Raw genomic sequence first — 18,994 nt, 5'->3', positions numbered from 1 at the left:
ACAATGGCGGATACCCGCTCTTTCGTCATCGTTAAAATGAATAGCTGGGAACATCAAGTAGGCTGCACTAGATCGCACGAATGCGCTACCTCTAACAAACAATGCCTCTGGCAAGATCGGAAGCTCTCGCAGATATACAAACAATACGTATACAAGTATACTATATTCGTTAATACTATGACAATTTCTAAAATCATCCGTACGTATTCAAATGATAAGAACAATGTTCGACTCCGTAATTAAACGGTTATTATATTGATTTCGATATTTTCTTTCTTTATCTTTTTCATTTTTTTTTTTTTTTTTATAGAATATTGTATTATTCAATGTAGTTTAAGAAAAAACTTTCTTAGAATATTTCAGTTAAATTTAATTCAGTTTAAATTTAATTAAATTTAAATCTAATTTCAATATCGCAATTTAAAAAGCGATATAACTTTGGAATTATTTTAATGACAATGAAAGCTTTCCATTCTTACACGGTTTTTTGATAATAATATAATGCTAATGATACCGACTGTTTACGCGTAATATTTAAACGTGTTCATGCATTCTTATGATTATTGATACATATTTAAACGTATATGAAAACCTTATTAATGTTTTTCTTGAATAAAATATGGTAAAAGTGTGATAATATGCGGTATAAAATAAAATATGAAAGGAGATCCTAAAACGCAGGATCTGTGAACGGTTTTTATTTCAATGGAGATCAAAGGCTTTTCTACGCGAATGAATAAAGTGAAAGTGTTTATCTTTAAGCGCGAAGAAAAAGCTTATATCTCTAGAATAATCTTTTTACTATCTTATATAACAGAGATAGTCCGAAAGGAATTTCATGTCACTAACCGACTGTAACTGAAATTTTAATCGTAGCTCTTTCTTTGTTATTAAAACAAGCAAAAAATCGATAAACAACATTTTAGGGACGGTCATTTTATTTCTAACAAAAACAATTTATTTTTAACGAACAATTCCAACTTATTAATTAACAAAATTAACAATCAACAATTTATAAATATAAAATATCATTTGAATTCCGTTCCGAAATCGTACGGGGGTTAGGAAAATTGTGATCGGAAAGTTCAGGAGAACAACAAATCGAGTAAAAGAACAGCTGGTGGTATCTCCTAATTAGATGAGTTTCTTAATGGCCGTGTTTGTATCCCCATTCTTTGTGATCTTCGTGACCACCCTTTTTACCATAATGAGAATCGTGATGGTAATGTTCATCGTGTCCACCGCTGTCTTTGTGACCTTTATGATCGTGATGGTGATGTCCCTTCTCATGATGGCCCTTTTTACCGTAATGATCTTCATGATGGCCATGATCATGATGTCCCTTCTTAAAGTGACCACCTTTTTTGTGACCGTGCTCGTGATGATGACCACCGTGATCTTCGTGATGACCGGAGTCGTGATGCTCATCGTGGAATTCCTTATCCTTCTTAAATTCGTCAAACTTTTTTACCTCATGATGCCCTTTGGTACTGTGTCCCTTACCATAATGTCCTTTCTCGTGGAAGCTGTGGCCCTTTTCGCCTTTTTCTCCTTTGTGATGTTCTCCGTAATAACCATCATCGTGATGATGATGCTTCTTGTGTCCTTCGTCTTCGTGATAGTGTCCCGAATGTCCCTCTTTATCATGATGTCCTTTCTCTCCCTTATCATGATGATGATAACTTTTGTAGCCTTTATCTCCTTTTTCACCATGTTCGTTATGATGACCGGAGTGATGCTCGTCCCCACCACCTTTCTCAAAATGATGGTGGCTGGCAGCTGTTTCTAAATCCTTCAAGCCACTAATATCTCTAGCCAGGGCCAGTGTGACAAAAAGGGCCACTGTTATCAGAGCACCCCGTAAACCGATCATGTTGTTTGTTTAGCAGTATGGTTGATATTTGGTAAGGTAACCCACTGCCAATTCAAATGCATCCAGCTGATGCAGGTGACGGGATGGGATCTCGATACCAGGCCGATTAATTTATACGTTTCGTACCCAGTCCAGCGCTATGTATTGGCAGATGGAGGTGGGTAAACCACAACAGCGGTGGTGGCGTTTTCAGCTAGGTTCCTGTGGTGGGAGCGAATAGCTTCGGTTTCTCTCTTCGTTGCGCTATATAGAGATCGTCCTTTTTTCGGTTTGATACATTTGTAACGTTGTTTTCTGCTCTCATGATCGGGAAACGAAACGGTCTCACTGAGTTTTGTTAAAGAAACTTTATACGTAACCAGTTGGTCAACTTTTGAAAAAAATTATATAGTCAATATTTTATGACTTTTTTTTATAACAATTATTAATATCAATGGTTAAATAAGAGAATTCAGTTTAAATAATATTTCTACCATTATATATATTCTAATATTACTATTATTATTTGTTATAATCAATATTTATATGAGTAAAATTTATAGTCACCGAAACAATTACAAATATTTTGTCGATTATTTCAATTTCTGTTTTAATATTGAAGTGATATTATGGAAATAGATCAAACAAATTTATATTGATTCTTCAAAATTACTACGTTAAACCATTTCACATACCGTTACCGTAACATAATTTGTTGTGCGTGCTTTCGCATAATTAGTTTTTGGTATTAGCTGATTTATTATCATACGTGCTGGAGAATATTAAACTGGATTCGCCATTCGATATGTGTATCGTGACACTGTGCTAATGACGATTATCCTCATTAGTCACATTAAAAATAAATATTTTATATTGTTATAATTATAATGGTTATAGGAGATTATTTATCCACAATGGAGAACAATATTGTAATAATATATTATACGGTTTAATAGAAAAGGGTCATTAAAAAAAAATTTGATTACGCTAATAATTTTAATTGTTTGCTACGATTGACATAATATTAAGATATTATTCTTCAATTTTGAAAATCAACTTATATTATAAAGAATTTAATATTTGATATAATATTTAATTTAAACACAGAGAATGTTCGTAACAATATTTAGAAAAGAATTGAAAGCAAAAGAATAATAAATTAAAGTCCTCATGTAATTTCTGACGTGAACATAAATATAGTTCTGTAAATATAAAGCTCATAAGTAGATTGATAATTTAATCAATCGGTTGTTTTATTTAAATAAAATAATAATTATTATCTCCAAGATTTATGCTGAAATTAAGGATCATAGGAGTGTATATAAAATTGGATCGGAAATTCGTAAAGAAAAAGATATGCGATATGATTTGTAATTCTTATATATTTTAATTATTAAAATTAACAATTCAGATCGATTAGGGATTAAAAGAGTTTAAAAATAATCAACGAGAGAACAAATATTAACGATGCAACAACGTTCGAATTACAATAGGATGAACTTGTTGCGATAATGATTAGCGATGGTAGCCGCCGTGACCACCACCTCCGCCGCCATGACCACCACCTCCGCCGCCGTGACCACCACCTCCGCCGCCGCCGCCGCCACCACCTCCGTGACCACCACCGCTCGAGAATCCGTGAGATTTCCCTCCGTGATGTTCGCCTTTCTTTCCATAGTCTTCGTGATGATGATAGTGTTCCTCATGGCCATGCTTTCCATGATGTCCCTTGTGATCCTCATCAAAGTGTCCTTTATCGTGGTGGCCCTTCTTTCCATGATGATCCTCGTGATGACCGGAGTGGTGATGTCCACCCTTTTTATGATGTCCCTCTTTGCTTCCGTGATGTCCGTGATGGGATCCATGTTTCTCATGATGTCCGCCTTTGTGATAATCATCGTAGAACTTATGTTCCTTGTGATATTCATCTTTATGAGCTTTGTGATGATACCCATGAGTTTTTTCTCCTTTTTTGTGACCCTTCGAATGACCAAATTTGGAGCCCTTGTGGCCATGCTCATGCTCGTGATGATGGCCGTGATGTTCGTCCTCTTCGTGATGTCCCTTCTTATGTCCACCATGTTCGCCATGATGTCCCTCGTGATGTTCTTTACCATAATGGCCATGATCGCCTTTCTCGTGATGGTGAGAACCCTTGTAACCCTTGTCTCCTTTCTCTCCGTGTTCTTCGTGATGATGACCATGATGCTCATGGCCACCACCAGATTCGTGATGACCTCCGCCACCGCCGCCGCCGCCGCCGCCACCACCACCGCCACCGCCACCACCGCCGTGGTGATGGCTAGCAGCTACTTCTAGATCTCGTTCGTCTTTTGCATTCTTCGCCGATGAGAAATCGACAATCGCATAGAGGAGAAAGAAAGCCAGACATATCCGAGACACGTAGCAAGCCATTGTTGGTACTTTGACGGACCAACGAGTACGATCGACTGACCAAGCTTCACTACACCAAAGCTTATATACTTGTTGCTCCGCTCCTGGATTCGTACGTAATCACTTTCGTTCCTTCTCATCGACTTGTCCACAAAGCGAGTTTCGCGTTTCGTAAATCTTCTTTCTATCATCTAGCGCCATCAGCGAACGTGCTTTCTAACGTAAGTAATTTCGAAGCTTTTCGTAGAATACTTCTTTATTTTGTTTGATCAAAATCAAGTTTGAAATGTAAATATAAGGAAACCATTGAAGTTATTAAAGAAATAAGATATAAGTTTAAATCATAACTTTCATTTCTTATGGTATTGTTGCACTGTTCTTTATCACATAAGTACACCAAAGGTTTGTACTTTATATTTTAATGGTAAGTATTTTTAAAAATACAATAGAAAAAATGCATTTTCTAAAGAAAGCACAGCCTTTCAATCGGAATTATATATTCAGTAAATTTAGTATTCCTTTTTTTTTGTACGCCTATAACTCCTGCGAATAATATGTATCTGAAATAAGTTATAATTAAGTTGTTTTTATCTATAATACTTCGATTGTACAATGGCTTTTTTATAAACTTTTTATCTCGTTTTATCTTAGATTTTCACCGTATTTTTATCATAAAAGATCTTATTTTTGTTAGCAATTAAAATATTATTTATTGCACACAATTTTGTACTTAGATAAGTATCTTTTTGTCAAAAGTTTAACGATTGGTGCTCAGGTAGATTGAATTTCAATATTAATACATTTTAATATTTACACGAAATGTGCTAAGTCATCTCGGATGAGGAAGAAAGTAGTGGTGGAAGTTCGAGATCGATCGAGAAGAGAAAATCTTTGATTAAAAGACGTCGGCGTCACATTTGTGCAAGCGTAGCGACGATTTCGATCGAGATTACATAACGTTCATGATCAACGAACTGTTTGAAGTCGATATTACGATTTAAACAGGTTAAAAAGACATAACTTTCGCAACGAACTAATCAGCCAAGAAAAGGAGGTATTGCTTCCCTAATATCGCCGATTATTCTCCGTTCTGTATATAATAAGAGAGTAGCGCTTGGCTTTATCACACCGACCGCAGCGTTGAAGCGAAAGGTGGGTGCTGACAAGTATAGCAAATATTCAGTCGATACGATGAGGTGTTTTGCTTTGGTGATTTCTATCGTAGCGATTTCGATCGCTCATTCAATTCTGGTTGAAAGCCGAAAAGTTACGATAGATCTGTCGGACTTGGAAGTAGCTGCGTCTGGTCATCATGAAGAAAAGGGTGGTGGCGAAGAGCATTTTTCCGATCATTATAGCAAACACGGTGAGAAGGGCGACAAAGGATATAAGGGTGAACATCATCACGAAAAGGGTGATAAGGGATACCATGACAAAGAAGGACATTCGGGACACTATCACGAGGATGAAGGACACAAGAAGCATCATCACCACGATGATGGTTACTACGCCGAGCATCATAAAGGTGAAAAGGGCGAAAAGGGCCATAAATTTCATGAGAAAGGCCACTACGGTAAGGGCCATAGTACCAAGGGGCATCACGGAGTTCATAAATTAGATGAATTTAAAAAAGATAAAGAATTCTTCGACGAACATCATGACTCTGGTCACCACGAGGATCACGGTGGTCATCATCACGAGCATGAGCACAAAAAGGGCGGTCACTTCAAGAAGGGTCATCACGATTCCGGTCATCATGAGGATAAATATGGGAAAAAAGGTCATTACGAGAAGGGACATCATCATCACGATGAAAAGGGTCACAAGGGTGAAGGTGGACACGAAGAACATTATGAACATCATTCTAAGCATGGTAAAAAAGGTGATCACGAAGATCACAAGAAATGGGGTTTTAAAGATGGACATTAAGTCGTAGCAATCACAATTATTGTTCCTTGTTGGATTATGTTTGTTTCTAGCTGTACTTTATTTGTATAATTACAAATTATCAAAATAAATATTTTCCTACGTTCATAGGTAGAACATCAAAATCAAATCTACGAGTAACGATTGAGATATACAGCATATAGAAATTTCAAAGATCATTCTTTATTAAAGAACTCATATAACTTTTCCTGTTCATTTTTGCAGTAACAGCGTTTTCGAATATTTGATTATGGTCACGCGTTCTATTTTGTTATTATAAACAGAAAAAAATGAGATCACTCTTCAAACTTTCATTTCGAAATAAAAATAATTTTATATAGTCATTTATCCCTTCCTTGAGTATTAAGTAATATTGCCGTACAAATACGAGCGATTTTGATGCAATCATTAAATTGGTAAATATCGTTACTTTCACCCTATTTGTTTCAGTTTTTATATACATTCAAAGAAAAAGTTAATCAATGATCATTGAAATAAGAAATAAAACTACTTAAAATCGATTTAATTTTATAATATTTAAAAATATCTTACTTTACATATTGGATCATAAATTTGCATTGGATTACAAATTATCAAAAAATAACTTTATAGAAATTGTTAGAATTGTTGACTAATATAGAAATAATAACTATAGTAATTCTGCAAATTAGTAATAGCTTATACAACAATAGATTTTATACGAAATAATTGATAAATAACGTCAAATAGAAAGAAGTGATAGATCTTTAACAATAATTTAATAGTGCTTGTTTAAATACAATGAATTACCTTTCACTTTTGACGTACTATGTTCATTTTTCTTTAAAAATGCACCATTCTCGATATAATGCTCTTTTCCGCTAGCTTCCCTATCGTGTCCTTGAGCAGTACCGTATTGATGACCATTGAGAAATATTTCCTTTTGTGCGTGTTCGTTCTCGTGGTAACCTGCATCCAACTTTTTGATGTTCTTTTGTTCACCTTCCGCTTCTTCGTGTTCGCTGTTCTCCGAGCTATAACTCTCTTCGTGTTCGTCGACATGCTCGTTGTCATAAAAGGACGTGTCCTTTTTGTATTCGTCCTTGTGGTAAACGTTATGAAACCCCGACGTTTTGTGACCTTTTTTATGACTCTCGTTTTTTCCATGACTTTCGCTCGACAGTCCCTTTGCAGCAGATTCATTTTTGTCGTATTTCAAATCTTCTTCCTCCTCGTCCTTTTCAGTTTCAGCAATGTCTTGTTGATATCCAAAAAGATGAGATTTTTCGATAGCTTCCTTTTCGTCTTTATCAAAATCTTCGGTTGCTTCGTATCTATTGCCGAGCTTCTCGACGGTCTCAGTCTTTTCTTCGTCTTGGTATCTTGAAATATCGCCAATAGCAAAATTATATCTGTCTTCAACTATTTCGTTCTTAAATTCATTTTCTAAATTCAATCTCGGTATAACGATGTTATCGGTGAGAAAATCATTTTCCAAAATATTATACGGAATATTTTGTGTTCCTATCGATTTCCTTAAATTGTCAGTATCTAAATTAGAATGCAGTCTGATATTCGTACCACCAAGACCCAGTTTGCTTCTCGAAAGTTTATAATTTTCTGCATGTCTTGGTAAACCATAATATTGAGAGCGAGTGAGGCTTCCTTTAATGCGAAATCCATCGCTTCCATCGTAATCGAATTCTTCGATGTTGCCAAGGCTACTATCCTGTCCACCTAAACGTCGTAAACTCGATTCCACGCCAAGGATACCTGATGCAAATATACGTATAATCCATAGTGATTACTATGATTAAAATGATATCGTCCAATTTTATTATAGTCGTTAAATAACTGCAACGATTACAAGATATTTATTAAAAAGAGATTCTAATGAATACCTTTGTCGATATTTCTAATTTTATACTCGTTTGGATAATTGAATCCGTAAATCGAGTTAGCCACATTTAAATTGGAATTTCCAAATCCATCGCCTTTAATAAAAGGCTCAAATTCATCTGTTCCACGCTCGTCAATTGTGTCGTATCGTTTAAACTCATATCCTCTTCTATTAAATGCGTATTCGTTGCTTGACGTTTCCATATCTTCCACTACTGATTTGTTCAAATTATTTTTAATTTTTTCGGGTTCCTTCACCTCGATTCCTTCGCATACCAGCAAACATATTACACTCACGACATAACAAACGTCCATTTTCATAATTGTTAACATAATTTTATGTTATTTTATATACTTCCAAAGATAGAACTTCGAGAGTTCGAATGACGTGTCTCTGATTACATATATATGATCTAACGACTCTTTTATAGGATACGTCATTTATAATAATCAGTAACAAAGACGATACGTAAAATTATATAGATTGTTTTATCAGACCATATTTCCTTTTAGATTTCGAAAATAAATCGCATATCCGTTATTTCGATGGTAGAGCTCGATTTATTGACCGTAACGCGACATTATCTCAAAAAATTAACTTCGATCGGTATATGCTTTACTGTTTTGTTTTTAATCCGGAGCACGAACTATTCTAATTTAGAAAGTAGAATACCACGGGAATGCACAACAGCCGGTATTACATCACTGTCTTACTTGACAGTTACTCACTTCGGTGCTACGCTAATTGATCGATGAATACCTTGAAAGAGGGTTAGTCTGGCAATACTACGAATTTCACGTGTTATAAGTATCGACAAGGCATTACAAAAATGTGAGCTATGATTGACAATGCTCTATGGTGATCTATTTGTTAGTCACGTATAATACATTGTACATTCGAATACATTCTATCACGTTTGGATTATGTTTTTTTTTGAGTATGCGGGACAGACTCACACAAATGGATATATTTTTGTGGCGTAATTTAGCGCAAATTATACAATATGAAAGAAATTTATGAAATCAAACGTTACATTAAATTATTTCTTATATTATTCCAAATACATGTCGTAGAATAATAATAGCAAAGTAGATATATCAAATAAATATTTACATTATTTATCAATGATCATTGTGAGCTTTAGAAAAACCATGTTTCTTTCCTACTTCTTTTTTATCTTCTTTCAAATAATCAGAGTAATCTTTATGATAAGAATCTTCGCCCTTTTTGGAATGGTGTCCTTGATTGTGACTAATGTCGTGACCCTTATAGAAATCATCTTTCTTCATCTTATCCCAATGATCGAAGCCAGAATCGTGATTAGAACCTTTTTTAAAATCACCCTCTTTTGCATTATGATGCTGGTCGAAGGCAAAGTGTTTACTGACCTCCCCGTCTTTGTGGCTTTCATCATAAAATTCCGTGTTCTTTTTATATTCGTCTTTATGATAGACTTTGTGGAAACCATTAGTCTTTCCTCCTTTTTTATGATATGAACTGTGTTCATGCTTGGCACCTTCTTCACCCTTCTCCAAGTCATCGTGTTGACCATAAGTATTGGATGTATCGGTATGTTCCTTTTTGTGACCACCCTCTAGATTATAGTGGCCTAGAAAAACAAAGTACATAGAAGTAAGCCATGTACTGCAAAGTAGAAGTTTTATCTATAATTTTGTATAAGAATATTGTTTTGTCTTATAGAAGCAAAATACAAACCAGCATTCTCGGCCGTATCATAAAGTTTTTTCTGTCCTTTGTCAAACTCGTCATAGCTATTATGATCACTATCACCCTTTTCACCGTAAGACGAATGCTTTTCGTCGGAGTATTGTTTATCTGATTCAGTTTTAAGGAAAGATGCAGCGTCTGCTTGAGAACTATCAAAATCACCTTGATCTTTATTATATAATTTTAGAGTATTTTTTTGAGGATGCTCTAGATAAATATGCTTGAATCCTTTTGATGGAAACGAGGAGTAATGAGTTTCATGAGTATCGTTATATCCACTGTCGTCATTATCATCGCCCTCATCGTCATCATCTTCATGACCATCATCTTTGTGTTCATTGTTATATTCCTCCTTTTCATCATCATGTTCTTCCTTACTCTTCTCGTCGGTATGATCTTGATTACCATCTTCTACTTCTACTTTTTCATTACTCACAGGCACGTGATAAGATGCCAAAGGTTTCCCTGAGACAACGTAGACACCTTGTCCTGTCACGTGATCATTACCCAACTTTATGTAAGGCAATTGCTGTTGCACGTAGAGACTCGGCTTCTGTCCTGCGTAAGCATAAGAGATTACAGGCTTTTCGTAGAAACCCGCCGTTTGAGGAACCGATACAGCAACAGGTGCTGCAGTACCCACACTACTACCATAATGCAATGGCGTATCGTAGTAATGTCCGTTCCCATAATTGTACTTGTAATGTACATAGGTCACAGGATAGTCTTGTCCTTGCTCGTACGTGTAACCCGTAGCAGAAGACACAAGGTCGGCCATACTCGTTTTCGAGATTGTCATCTTTTCCATTTTCGTTGATGATCCATCGTTGAATCCGATCGAGATCAATACAAGGATAGTCATGATCGCAATCATAATGAATGCAGAACAAAATCGAAAATTGGCAGGTTCAGTCGAAGGTGGACTCGCTTACTCTGGCACTTATGCTAGTAACTGGTTTAGCTTTTATATACGCGTTGGTAACAAAAGTCCTTCAATCAAGGTAAACATTCTCGCTCCTTTCTATGTAACTATCTCATGGTCAGCAAAGCAAATTCAAGTACAAAGTGTTATTGACACTCCAATTATCCTGCTGTGATTGTTCCTATAAATCGGTCAGATTTGCGTAACATAGTTTCGGCAGGATGTTAAAATTTCGGCTGGATTAAAACATGGCTTACCATTGCCATTAGTATATCTAAGTTATTTAGAGAAAAGATATTTACGTTACTTTTTAGTCACGCTAGATTCAATGTGGTGGTATGATAATATTGGACATATACGCAACATTCGTTCACGTTCTTGCGTCGATTGAGGATCATTTTCTACGAACGAGAGAGTGTTCTATGAAACATCTTGGGCTTATGATCAATGATATTTTCTCGCGAATTTTTATAATTCAGCATTCTAATATTATTCATGTTTCGTTGATGCTACGTATAGATCGATATACGTTTATAGAAAATGTGTCACGTTTTTCTTCGAACAAGAAAACAAAATAATAAAAATAACGTGTCAAGGCTGAATTGGATTAAAAGCTCAAATGGATACAACGAAGCCCGTATGAGCTTCTCGTTTTCGAGAGTAGTTATTCGAGAATAGTCGAACGAAACTGTTCGACTTTCAACGGATCGAGCAAAGTGGGACGACCTTGAGAAAAACGTGCCAGCTTATGATTTCTATAAGAGACATCTCGGTGAGATCGCGCAAAATCGGTGGAAACGAAGTTTGTCCGCAGCATCACTAGTCTTGAGAAGTACCGTCCTTTCAGATGTACTCCACCAGTTCTGGGCAAGAGCCAATCGAGCGCGGGCGTTCCGGCGATCGGTCAGGAGATATAAAAGAGCTCGCCACATGGAACAGTGATTACAGTTTATTTCAACGCAAGAATCGAAACGCCGCGAGTAGACTCAACGCGATATAAGAAAAAGAAGAAAGAAAACCGTACAGAAAGATAGAAAGAGAGAGAGGGAGAGAAAGATAGAGAGAGATAAAGAGAGAGAGAGAGAGAGAGAGAGAGAGAGAGAGAAAGAAAAAAATACCTAGTCACGTTGACGTTGCGTTTTTCCTAATCGCGAGCGCTCGAGAAAGAGAAAGAAAAAGAAGTAAAACCTTCTGTTTTATCACAAACACGATAAACTAGACACGTCAGGTGTAGACATAGAGAAAGGAGGATGAAAAACGTGTGGGGGTTGTACTGGTACGTTCTCTGTGTCGCCATTGTTCGCGTTTCAACATATCCTGTGAATAAAAATAACCAAACACAATCTGATCTTGAAGATTTTTCTACCGATTATATCATCAAAGATTTGTCACCAGTTAAATTTGTTGGTGTGGACAGAGGTCTGGAAAATTTCGATGATGAGCCAATCCAAAGAAAAAATGCAAAAAAACCTTTAATTTTGGAACCAGACGCAGAAATGTTACCACCTAATTACAAAGGTGTTATACCACCTGGCGTTGATCACATGGAACTTGTTCTTGCTGAACCACAAGTAATGGCTACCGATTCGAAGGCTATTAAGTACATATTTTCGAATCAAGGAGTAAGGAATGAGAAGGGTGGTAAGAAAACGGTTAAATTTGAAAAGAGCTTAAAGGGTGAGAAAGAAAAAGAGAAACAGAAGAAAGATTATGCCGAAGCGGCTGGCAAAAAGAAAGCACATACCGTCATCAAAAACAATTTTAGTGGTCGAAAGGATCAAGCATTTAACGAAAAAGGTGGAAGCTATGAGATTGAAGGTAATCGCAATAAAGGTCACAACGCTGCTGGCTTCCATAATGTTTATCATAAAGACGAATACAAAAAAGATGCCAATTTTTACGACAACGATCATCAAGGTGGACAGTTCAAGAAACACGGAAGATACGGCGAGAAGCACGATTCTCTCGAACGTTCCTACAAGAAGGGCTTAAGTCACGATTCAGCGTTCGACTTGGCTGAAGCCAAAAAAGAAGGAAAATCGAAGAAGTCTCGGGTCAATGAAGAAACCCAAGGTCATGTTGCTGCGCAAGGCTACGATGGCTTCTTTCATAATCTTGACGAATTCGTTAAAAAAGTAGGACTTGCTAAGGATTAAAAGTACTCACTGATAGACATGGATGCATTTTAATAAGGTGTATTCTATTATTGTTGTATACATGATTAAAGATCGTAGACTCAAGTATTATTGTTTATTAAAGAGATTTATATTTATTTATTACACGTTGCTAGATAACATTTACATCTTGATTAATGAAACGATAAATCTTCAAAATATGTGTTCTAATTCTTTTCGTTTGATAACGATAATTTACAAAAAATGTATTTTATAGCATTAACGTATACTGTAAACGATTAGAATATTTGTAGACGATACATGTATTGCACATATAAAGATTAGAAAGATATTATAACCATGTCTCTTCCTTTTGACAAATTTGCTTTGACGTATCGATTTCTAAGGGGTTACGTTGCAGGTGTAAAATAAAATCAAGAGCACAGCAGAGTCGTATCGATAATCGATACATTCCCAAGGGGACAATACCTCGATCGGATTGCAGGTTCATCTTGACGCATTGTCCTGTTCCTTGATAACGACCACGGAGCAACCCCCGACTAGGTTTCCCACGGTGAACAACGTGATTTGCCGACGATGGTTACGTTGATTAATGGATATTAATAATGTTCGCCATTGTTGCCGCAATAAATTGTGATTTTTCGTCGCGGTTAGCTGGGACGTGAATAAAAGGTGATAATTGATGCATCGCTCGCTTGGACGAGAAACGAGGGGTTGAAGGAGGAGAAGGCAGCTTTTCAGGCAGGTAACGCGCGAGCGCGCACACGGATACATTCGCATCCTCCTGTATTTTGACTAGGGTGAGAATAGTTGAGGTACCATTCCCTTCGTGGTTCAGTGAGCTCCGGTTCCGTGCATTCATCAACAATAAGCCGCAGCAACCCCAAACACACTCCTCCCTTTCCTCCTCCTTTTCCCAATCTATGTGTATGCATGCACAGTTATGAGTAGGTCCACGTGTTTATGTATACGCGTGTGTGTTTGTTTGTGTGCATGGATGAGTGTGCATCGTAGGTTGTGGAACGCGTTTGGAATACATAAATCAGGTGCGCCAGTCTGCAGACTGCTGCCAGCCATATCACTTGGCACAACGGCTATGAATGAATAGAGCCGTACCTGAATTATCGTCCGCCTTTGCAAATACTGAGAGAACGCTTGTGCACGTTCCACGACGACAACGGGTAAGCAAGTGTGGTTTTACACCTTAATCTTCAAGCGTTGGATAAAAATATGATAAAGATGAGCCTGCTAATGTTCTTTTACTTTCATGGTTAATGTTTTTGCTAAATTCGTTTTCAAAAAAAAAATATGCTTTAACGTGTCAATTTTTAGAAAGTATTAAAAATTGAGTTATTTTCGATAAAAAATAATTGATCTTAGTTCGGAATAGATCGTGTTACCATTTTCTTTAATATCTAATGACATTTGTAATGACGTTTGTAAAAAACTATTTATTTTTATTGAGATTATTGAGCAAGAAGTGCGATACAAGTAAAAAAAATTACCGCAAAACGACTGTATCAGTTCTAGAAAAAGAACAAACTAGAAACACGTTGGAATCTTTTCGATCACGTCGTTTCAAACGAATCCTTCGATTTCCGAAAGAAATGCAATTTATCTTACGTTAATCTTTCTCCGAGTAAGCCAGGGTGAAGGAGGAGGAGGAGGAGAATGAGAGGGAGGAGGTGAGCATTCCTTGCGCCGTTTTTCTCTACCTTTTTTTTCTTTTTATTCGTTTTATCTGAGAATAAAACAGTTAAGAAGTGTTCGTACGATTTCACGAGGACGAGGGTTCGATGTTGAGGTCTCGATCACTTTCGTATGAAAGTTTATTGTCTCACGGATACTCGCAAGAACTACATATACATCGTTGAAAGAATAGAAACAGAAATAGCAAAAATTTTAGTGTTTCGCGGTATCGTATCGCTTGTACTAATACTCATTTTATGTTATTAACAATCGTTTTTTCCTATTCGAATGTCGTTAATTTCGAATGAATATTATATATAATATATATTTTTATTATGTACAAAATTTAATTTCAAGAGATGGCAGATCTCATCTATTTCAAAATACTTTAGATTAGTTTCTTAAAAAGTTTAACCTATGCGATTTTGGCTACAAATCGTTGAAGTATCGCTACAGTCGACGAACGGTAAACCACATTCACACGTATAGCTCCGTTATTTGTTTTATATATGCTATCTATCGGCATTTTAGTCGATAAATATATTTAGCAACGTGCGCACGAGCAATTCCTATCTTTTATTTACGTATTATTTCACGAAGCGAACGGTTTTCACGGCAGATCGACGATGAAATATAGAGAAACATGGTATCGTTGCTTTCAAGATTAATCGCCAATACTAAAACTTTTCAAGACGTCAAACTTTTTCGGAGTATCGAAAAACTTCGATATTCGCAATCTCGTTTTAATGCTTCGGAAAAGCATACAATATGCATTTGTCCCGTGAGTAATATTTGAAAGAATAAAGTTAAAATAATTTAAATAAGCTATTCTATTTTCTTCAATTTAACTTCATTTATAATCGTAATCTTCGAAAATAATAATTTTTATTTCAGGAGCCGCCAACTTATATTACTCGCTTGGCAATGCCTGTTGATTATGACAATGTAATAAATTTCATGTGCAGGACTTATTTTAAAGAGGAGCCAAGTATTGTAAATATCGGTCTTAGTAATATATCACCAACAGCTTTCATGTTGAAGATCTTGCAAGAGAACCTTAAAAACGGCATGACGATAATCGCAGAAAATCAACTCCGTTGCATAATCGGTGCTGCTGTAAACATTTGTTCATGTCCGTGGGAACCAAAAAAAATTAAGGAATATGCGAGATGTTGCGAGGAAGAGAGTCTAGTGCGCGACCTGATAGAGTTTTATTCTTATGTATCTCTTAAGCCAGATGTTTGGAATCGTTATTGCGTTCACAAGGTGTTTGAGTGCAACTATGTGGCGGTTGACCCAGAATATCGTGGAATGGGTATAGCCAAGAAGCTCGTTGAAGAGAGTTGGTATCTCGCACGAGATTGTAGTTATCGATTGTTCCGTATCGACTGTTCTAACATGTGAGTCTGACTCTGTAATATCGATTATTTAAGCATCAAAAGCATTCAAAGCATCGAACAATAGTGATTTCTCTTAGAATCATCAATTTTTCATAATATTAAAATACCAGCATTTCAAAAGTAGTACAAGATCGAGTTGTTCTTTCAATTCGAATATTCGTTCCTTTTCTATTTTTTAACTTAAAATTATTATTTCGAACTTGAAATATTGTATTTGTATTTTGTATGTACGTTCTTTTACGTAGATATACAGCTATAATCGCAGAAGGTTTTGGATGGACTAAAATATGTACGATACCTTATTGTCGATACGTCAAGAATGACGAAATGGTATTCCAAAATATACAAGAACCTAATACAGAAATTAAAGTTTATATCGATCATGTCAAGTTTCTTAATGCATACCATCTGCCATATAAAAGTTGTAAGTTCAAGTGATCCGTTCGAAGATAAACAAGAGGAAGAGATAATCTCTTTTAAAAAATTATCTAAGCTTCTTTATTTAATGTCTCACTGTTTTATTGCTTGTAATATTTCGAGAGATAAACTTGTTCGCTAGGTAAGATGTAATAAATATGTATTTTCTGTATTCTCGTCTACTAATTCGAAAACGTGCTCTGTTCATTTTGAAATATTTCTGGATCTGGAGAATCTGGAGAAAGGGTCATTTAATCATATTAATAAATATTAATAGATTTTTGCATAATATAACGTGTATATAGTCTTAATACTTTGTACTTACAATAATTGCTACATATCTCTTTTATTATTTATATTCTATTTTATTAAATTATTATTATTATCCATTTTTTCTCACATGACATTTCATGTATACAAATCATGACATTTATTGTATACAATGAATTCTTATAACATACCTAGTAACGGAGATTAAAATTCATCGAGAAATGCTATAAAGTATATGAAATAGGTGTTTAGAATGAATGAAACCCGTAAGTTTAAAAGTTATATTTTTCGTCAGTATCCACGGTGAATAAATTCAGAAGGATATTTCGGCGCTCTCTTGGCTCGAAGATAAAGTGGAATTGTTGTGCCGTGAGCGAAATACATCGGGGTAATGCGAAGTGCCCGCAATAGTGGGGCTCTACGGGCGTGTTTACGAGAGGGTTGTTCGTGGGGGGTTGCTCGCATGCATCATCGGTGCAACTAGAGATAAATTCTGTACGCGCTGTGCTCTAGTGTGTACGTCGTCTTTACTTTGGTCTTAACTAAAATCCATTAAAGCCAACGATTTATTACAATACCCTTACCCTTCATACGATGTGTGTGCGCGTACTCGCTCAGAAGGTAGGCTAACGCTTCCTGGCCATCTTCAGACGCAGTTTAAACGCAAATTAATGACGTCGACGTAAATTCAGTGAGTATAACTATCTATGTACTTACCTGTGTACCAGTACTTTTTATTTTTTATTTCATCAACCGTATTAGATTTATGAAAGCAAGAGGATGAGAATGGTGAGTCGGACGTATCGTGTAACGTACGAAGATTGTTTCTGACATAAAAAAGAAAAGAATTCTATTTATGAAACATGAAATGAAGCTTCAACACTTTGATAAACACGCTTTTGAAACGTCGCTACGATTTCTAACTTTAAGTTATGTAACATATTCATAATAGGTATGAAATCATTATTACAGCATTAAGTATTATTTTAATAAAACGCGTATATTATTTTAGAAATCTATGTACATCGGTACTTGATGTTGCATGAAATTCAACAAGTAGTTTTCTGTCTATAACTGTTCGTTGCAAAATACGCGCTTCCAAAGATAGAGAATATCGATTCATCTTCTTTAAACGACAGCACTGACCTATTTTCTAAATGCTGCCATGGCCGAGAACAGTTCTGAGAATTTATATAGGACAGAGATGCCCGTATACAGGAGACTTAACGTCGTGACGGTAAAACATCTTTTTTGTGCTTTATTCGAGCTACCACCGGCGTCTCTTCGAACTAAAAATTCATGTATCTAAGAGTCAGCTCTATTCAGATAGGATAAAGGATAAGCTGCGATATGGAATTCATTAACACCACGTTGCAGGGAGTTCTTTATCATTCAACAGATTTCTAAGAAATCATCTAGGTCAATATAACAGTATGACAACGTCTCGTTCTAGACGCTGATGAGTACATTTTTATGAAGTCAAATAAAAGTGTTAGATATATAACTTAGATGACATTTTTTGTTGATATACGATCGTATAAAGGCATTCAAAATTCGTATGACTTTTGGAGACAAGATAAGATCTTTAGTGAGTCATCAACAACTTGTGATTGCTGTCTCTCTGAATCTCTCTCTCTCTCTCTCTCTCTCTCTCTCTCTCTCTCTCTCTCTCTTTATTTACAGACCACATCCTACCAATCTTTTCTCTCTTATATACTTTTCAAAAAGAACCTTCTGCCGATCTCGAAACTGTAATGATTAATGAAGTTAGAAGAGCTACGCGAGGTTCCGTAATACCGTGGCAACTATCGAGTCGGAATTACAGTTGAGAAACTTCGAGGTGAGTTAGGAGAGTGCGACGTCGTTTCGGTTGGAGGATTCTCTCGTCGCCTTAGCTGCCTTGGCTGCTTTGGCGCAGCCATCCGACCACGTATCAAACTCGATTTGATTTTGATTCGACATACAGTGGAAACGCATTTAATACCTACTAACCCTTGCATCAGGTACTCTTATGATGAGAACGTGTGTGTGCTATTCGCTATGATGCTGACTATGTATTTTTAATATCTCTAAACTTAATTTTTTCTAAAAATTGAAATATTATATAAGGATGTACATTTGTTGTCATAATTTATATTTTACTTGCCTTATACTTTCATTATATTAAATATTTACGACTAGATCTTTCGGATATCTCATTCTTATTAATTATTGCAACACACAAAAATTTCATAGCACTGATTCGAAAAGCTACAACAACTGGTAAATTTAGGAATAATTTATTCTCTCATACTTTCAATTCTTTTATTCGAAATAAAATTATTAAATTCTGTTTGCTCATAAACTTATAGACGTTAAAAAATCCATTGAAACTCAACATCT

The 18,994-nt window shown here is 35.9% G+C and overlaps 5 protein-coding genes across 5 annotated transcripts; 3 read left to right on the top strand and 2 right to left on the bottom strand.

Annotated features, from left to right (window-relative positions):
• Positions 1-1,147: 1,147 nt before the first annotated feature.
• On the bottom strand, positions 1,148-1,873 carry LOC124426177 (histidine-rich glycoprotein-like). The gene has a single exon (XM_046967561.1). The coding sequence runs from the start codon at positions 1,871-1,873 to the stop codon at positions 1,148-1,150; it is 726 nt and encodes a 241-aa protein (XP_046823517.1).
• A 1,494-nt stretch (positions 1,874-3,367) lies between these two features.
• LOC124426176 (histidine-rich glycoprotein-like) lies at positions 3,368-4,267 on the bottom strand. Its single transcript, XM_046967560.1, has 2 exons — positions 4,141-4,267; positions 3,368-4,089 (listed from the first exon to the last, which is right to left on the bottom strand). The coding sequence occupies exons 1-2, from the start codon at positions 4,265-4,267 to the stop codon at positions 3,368-3,370; spliced, it is 849 nt and encodes a 282-aa protein (XP_046823516.1).
• A 1,170-nt stretch (positions 4,268-5,437) lies between these two features.
• Positions 5,438-6,175, top strand: LOC124426175 (histidine-rich glycoprotein-like). The gene has a single exon (XM_046967559.1). It carries the CDS (start codon positions 5,438-5,440, stop codon positions 6,173-6,175), a length of 738 nt encoding a protein of 245 aa, XP_046823515.1.
• Positions 6,176-11,359: 5,184 nt separating this feature from the next.
• On the top strand, positions 11,360-13,173 carry LOC124426108. The gene has a single exon (XM_046967395.1). The coding sequence runs from the start codon at positions 11,952-11,954 to the stop codon at positions 12,855-12,857; it is 906 nt and encodes a 301-aa protein (XP_046823351.1). The 5' UTR covers positions 11,360-11,951; the 3' UTR covers positions 12,858-13,173.
• A 152-nt stretch (positions 13,174-13,325) lies between these two features.
• Positions 13,326-16,506, top strand: LOC124426109. The gene is made up of 3 exons (XM_046967396.1): positions 13,326-15,306; positions 15,420-15,925; positions 16,171-16,506. The coding sequence occupies exons 1-3, from the start codon at positions 15,169-15,171 to the stop codon at positions 16,361-16,363; spliced, it is 837 nt and encodes a 278-aa protein (XP_046823352.1). The 5' UTR covers positions 13,326-15,168; the 3' UTR covers positions 16,364-16,506.
• The last annotated feature ends 2,488 nt before the right edge of the window (positions 16,507-18,994 follow it).

This window comes from Vespa crabro, chromosome 8 (assembly GCF_910589235.1).
Source record: "Vespa crabro chromosome 8, iyVesCrab1.2, whole genome shotgun sequence".
Taxonomy (NCBI): Eukaryota; Metazoa; Arthropoda; class Insecta; order Hymenoptera; family Vespidae; genus Vespa; species Vespa crabro.
The sequence above is the reverse complement of the archived record's forward strand: the minus strand, read 5'-3'. Positions and strand labels throughout refer to the sequence as shown.

Excerpts from the sequence above, each read along its gene's own strand:
- LOC124426177 (XM_046967561.1), bottom strand. The coding sequence starts at position 1,873 with ATGATCGGTTTACGGGGTGCTCTGATAACAGTGGCCCTTTTTGTCACA.
- LOC124426176 (XM_046967560.1), bottom strand. The coding sequence starts at position 4,267 with ATGGCTTGCTACGTGTCTCGGATATGTCTGGCTTTCTTTCTCCTCTAT. Across the intron at positions 4,090-4,140 it reads TGCTAGCCATCACCACGGCG|GTCATCACGAATCTGGTGGT; the intron begins GTGGTGGCGGTG and ends GCGGTGGCGGAG.
- LOC124426175 (XM_046967559.1), top strand. The coding sequence starts at position 5,438 with ATGAGGTGTTTTGCTTTGGTGATTTCTATCGTAGCGATTTCGATCGCT.
- LOC124426108 (XM_046967395.1), top strand. The coding sequence starts at position 11,952 with ATGAAAAACGTGTGGGGGTTGTACTGGTACGTTCTCTGTGTCGCCATT.
- LOC124426109 (XM_046967396.1), top strand. The coding sequence starts at position 15,169 with ATGGTATCGTTGCTTTCAAGATTAATCGCCAATACTAAAACTTTTCAA. Across the intron at positions 15,307-15,419 it reads ATACAATATGCATTTGTCCC|GAGCCGCCAACTTATATTAC; the intron begins GTGAGTAATATT and ends TTTTTATTTCAG. Across the intron at positions 15,926-16,170 it reads CGTATCGACTGTTCTAACAT|ATATACAGCTATAATCGCAG; the intron begins GTGAGTCTGACT and ends TCTTTTACGTAG.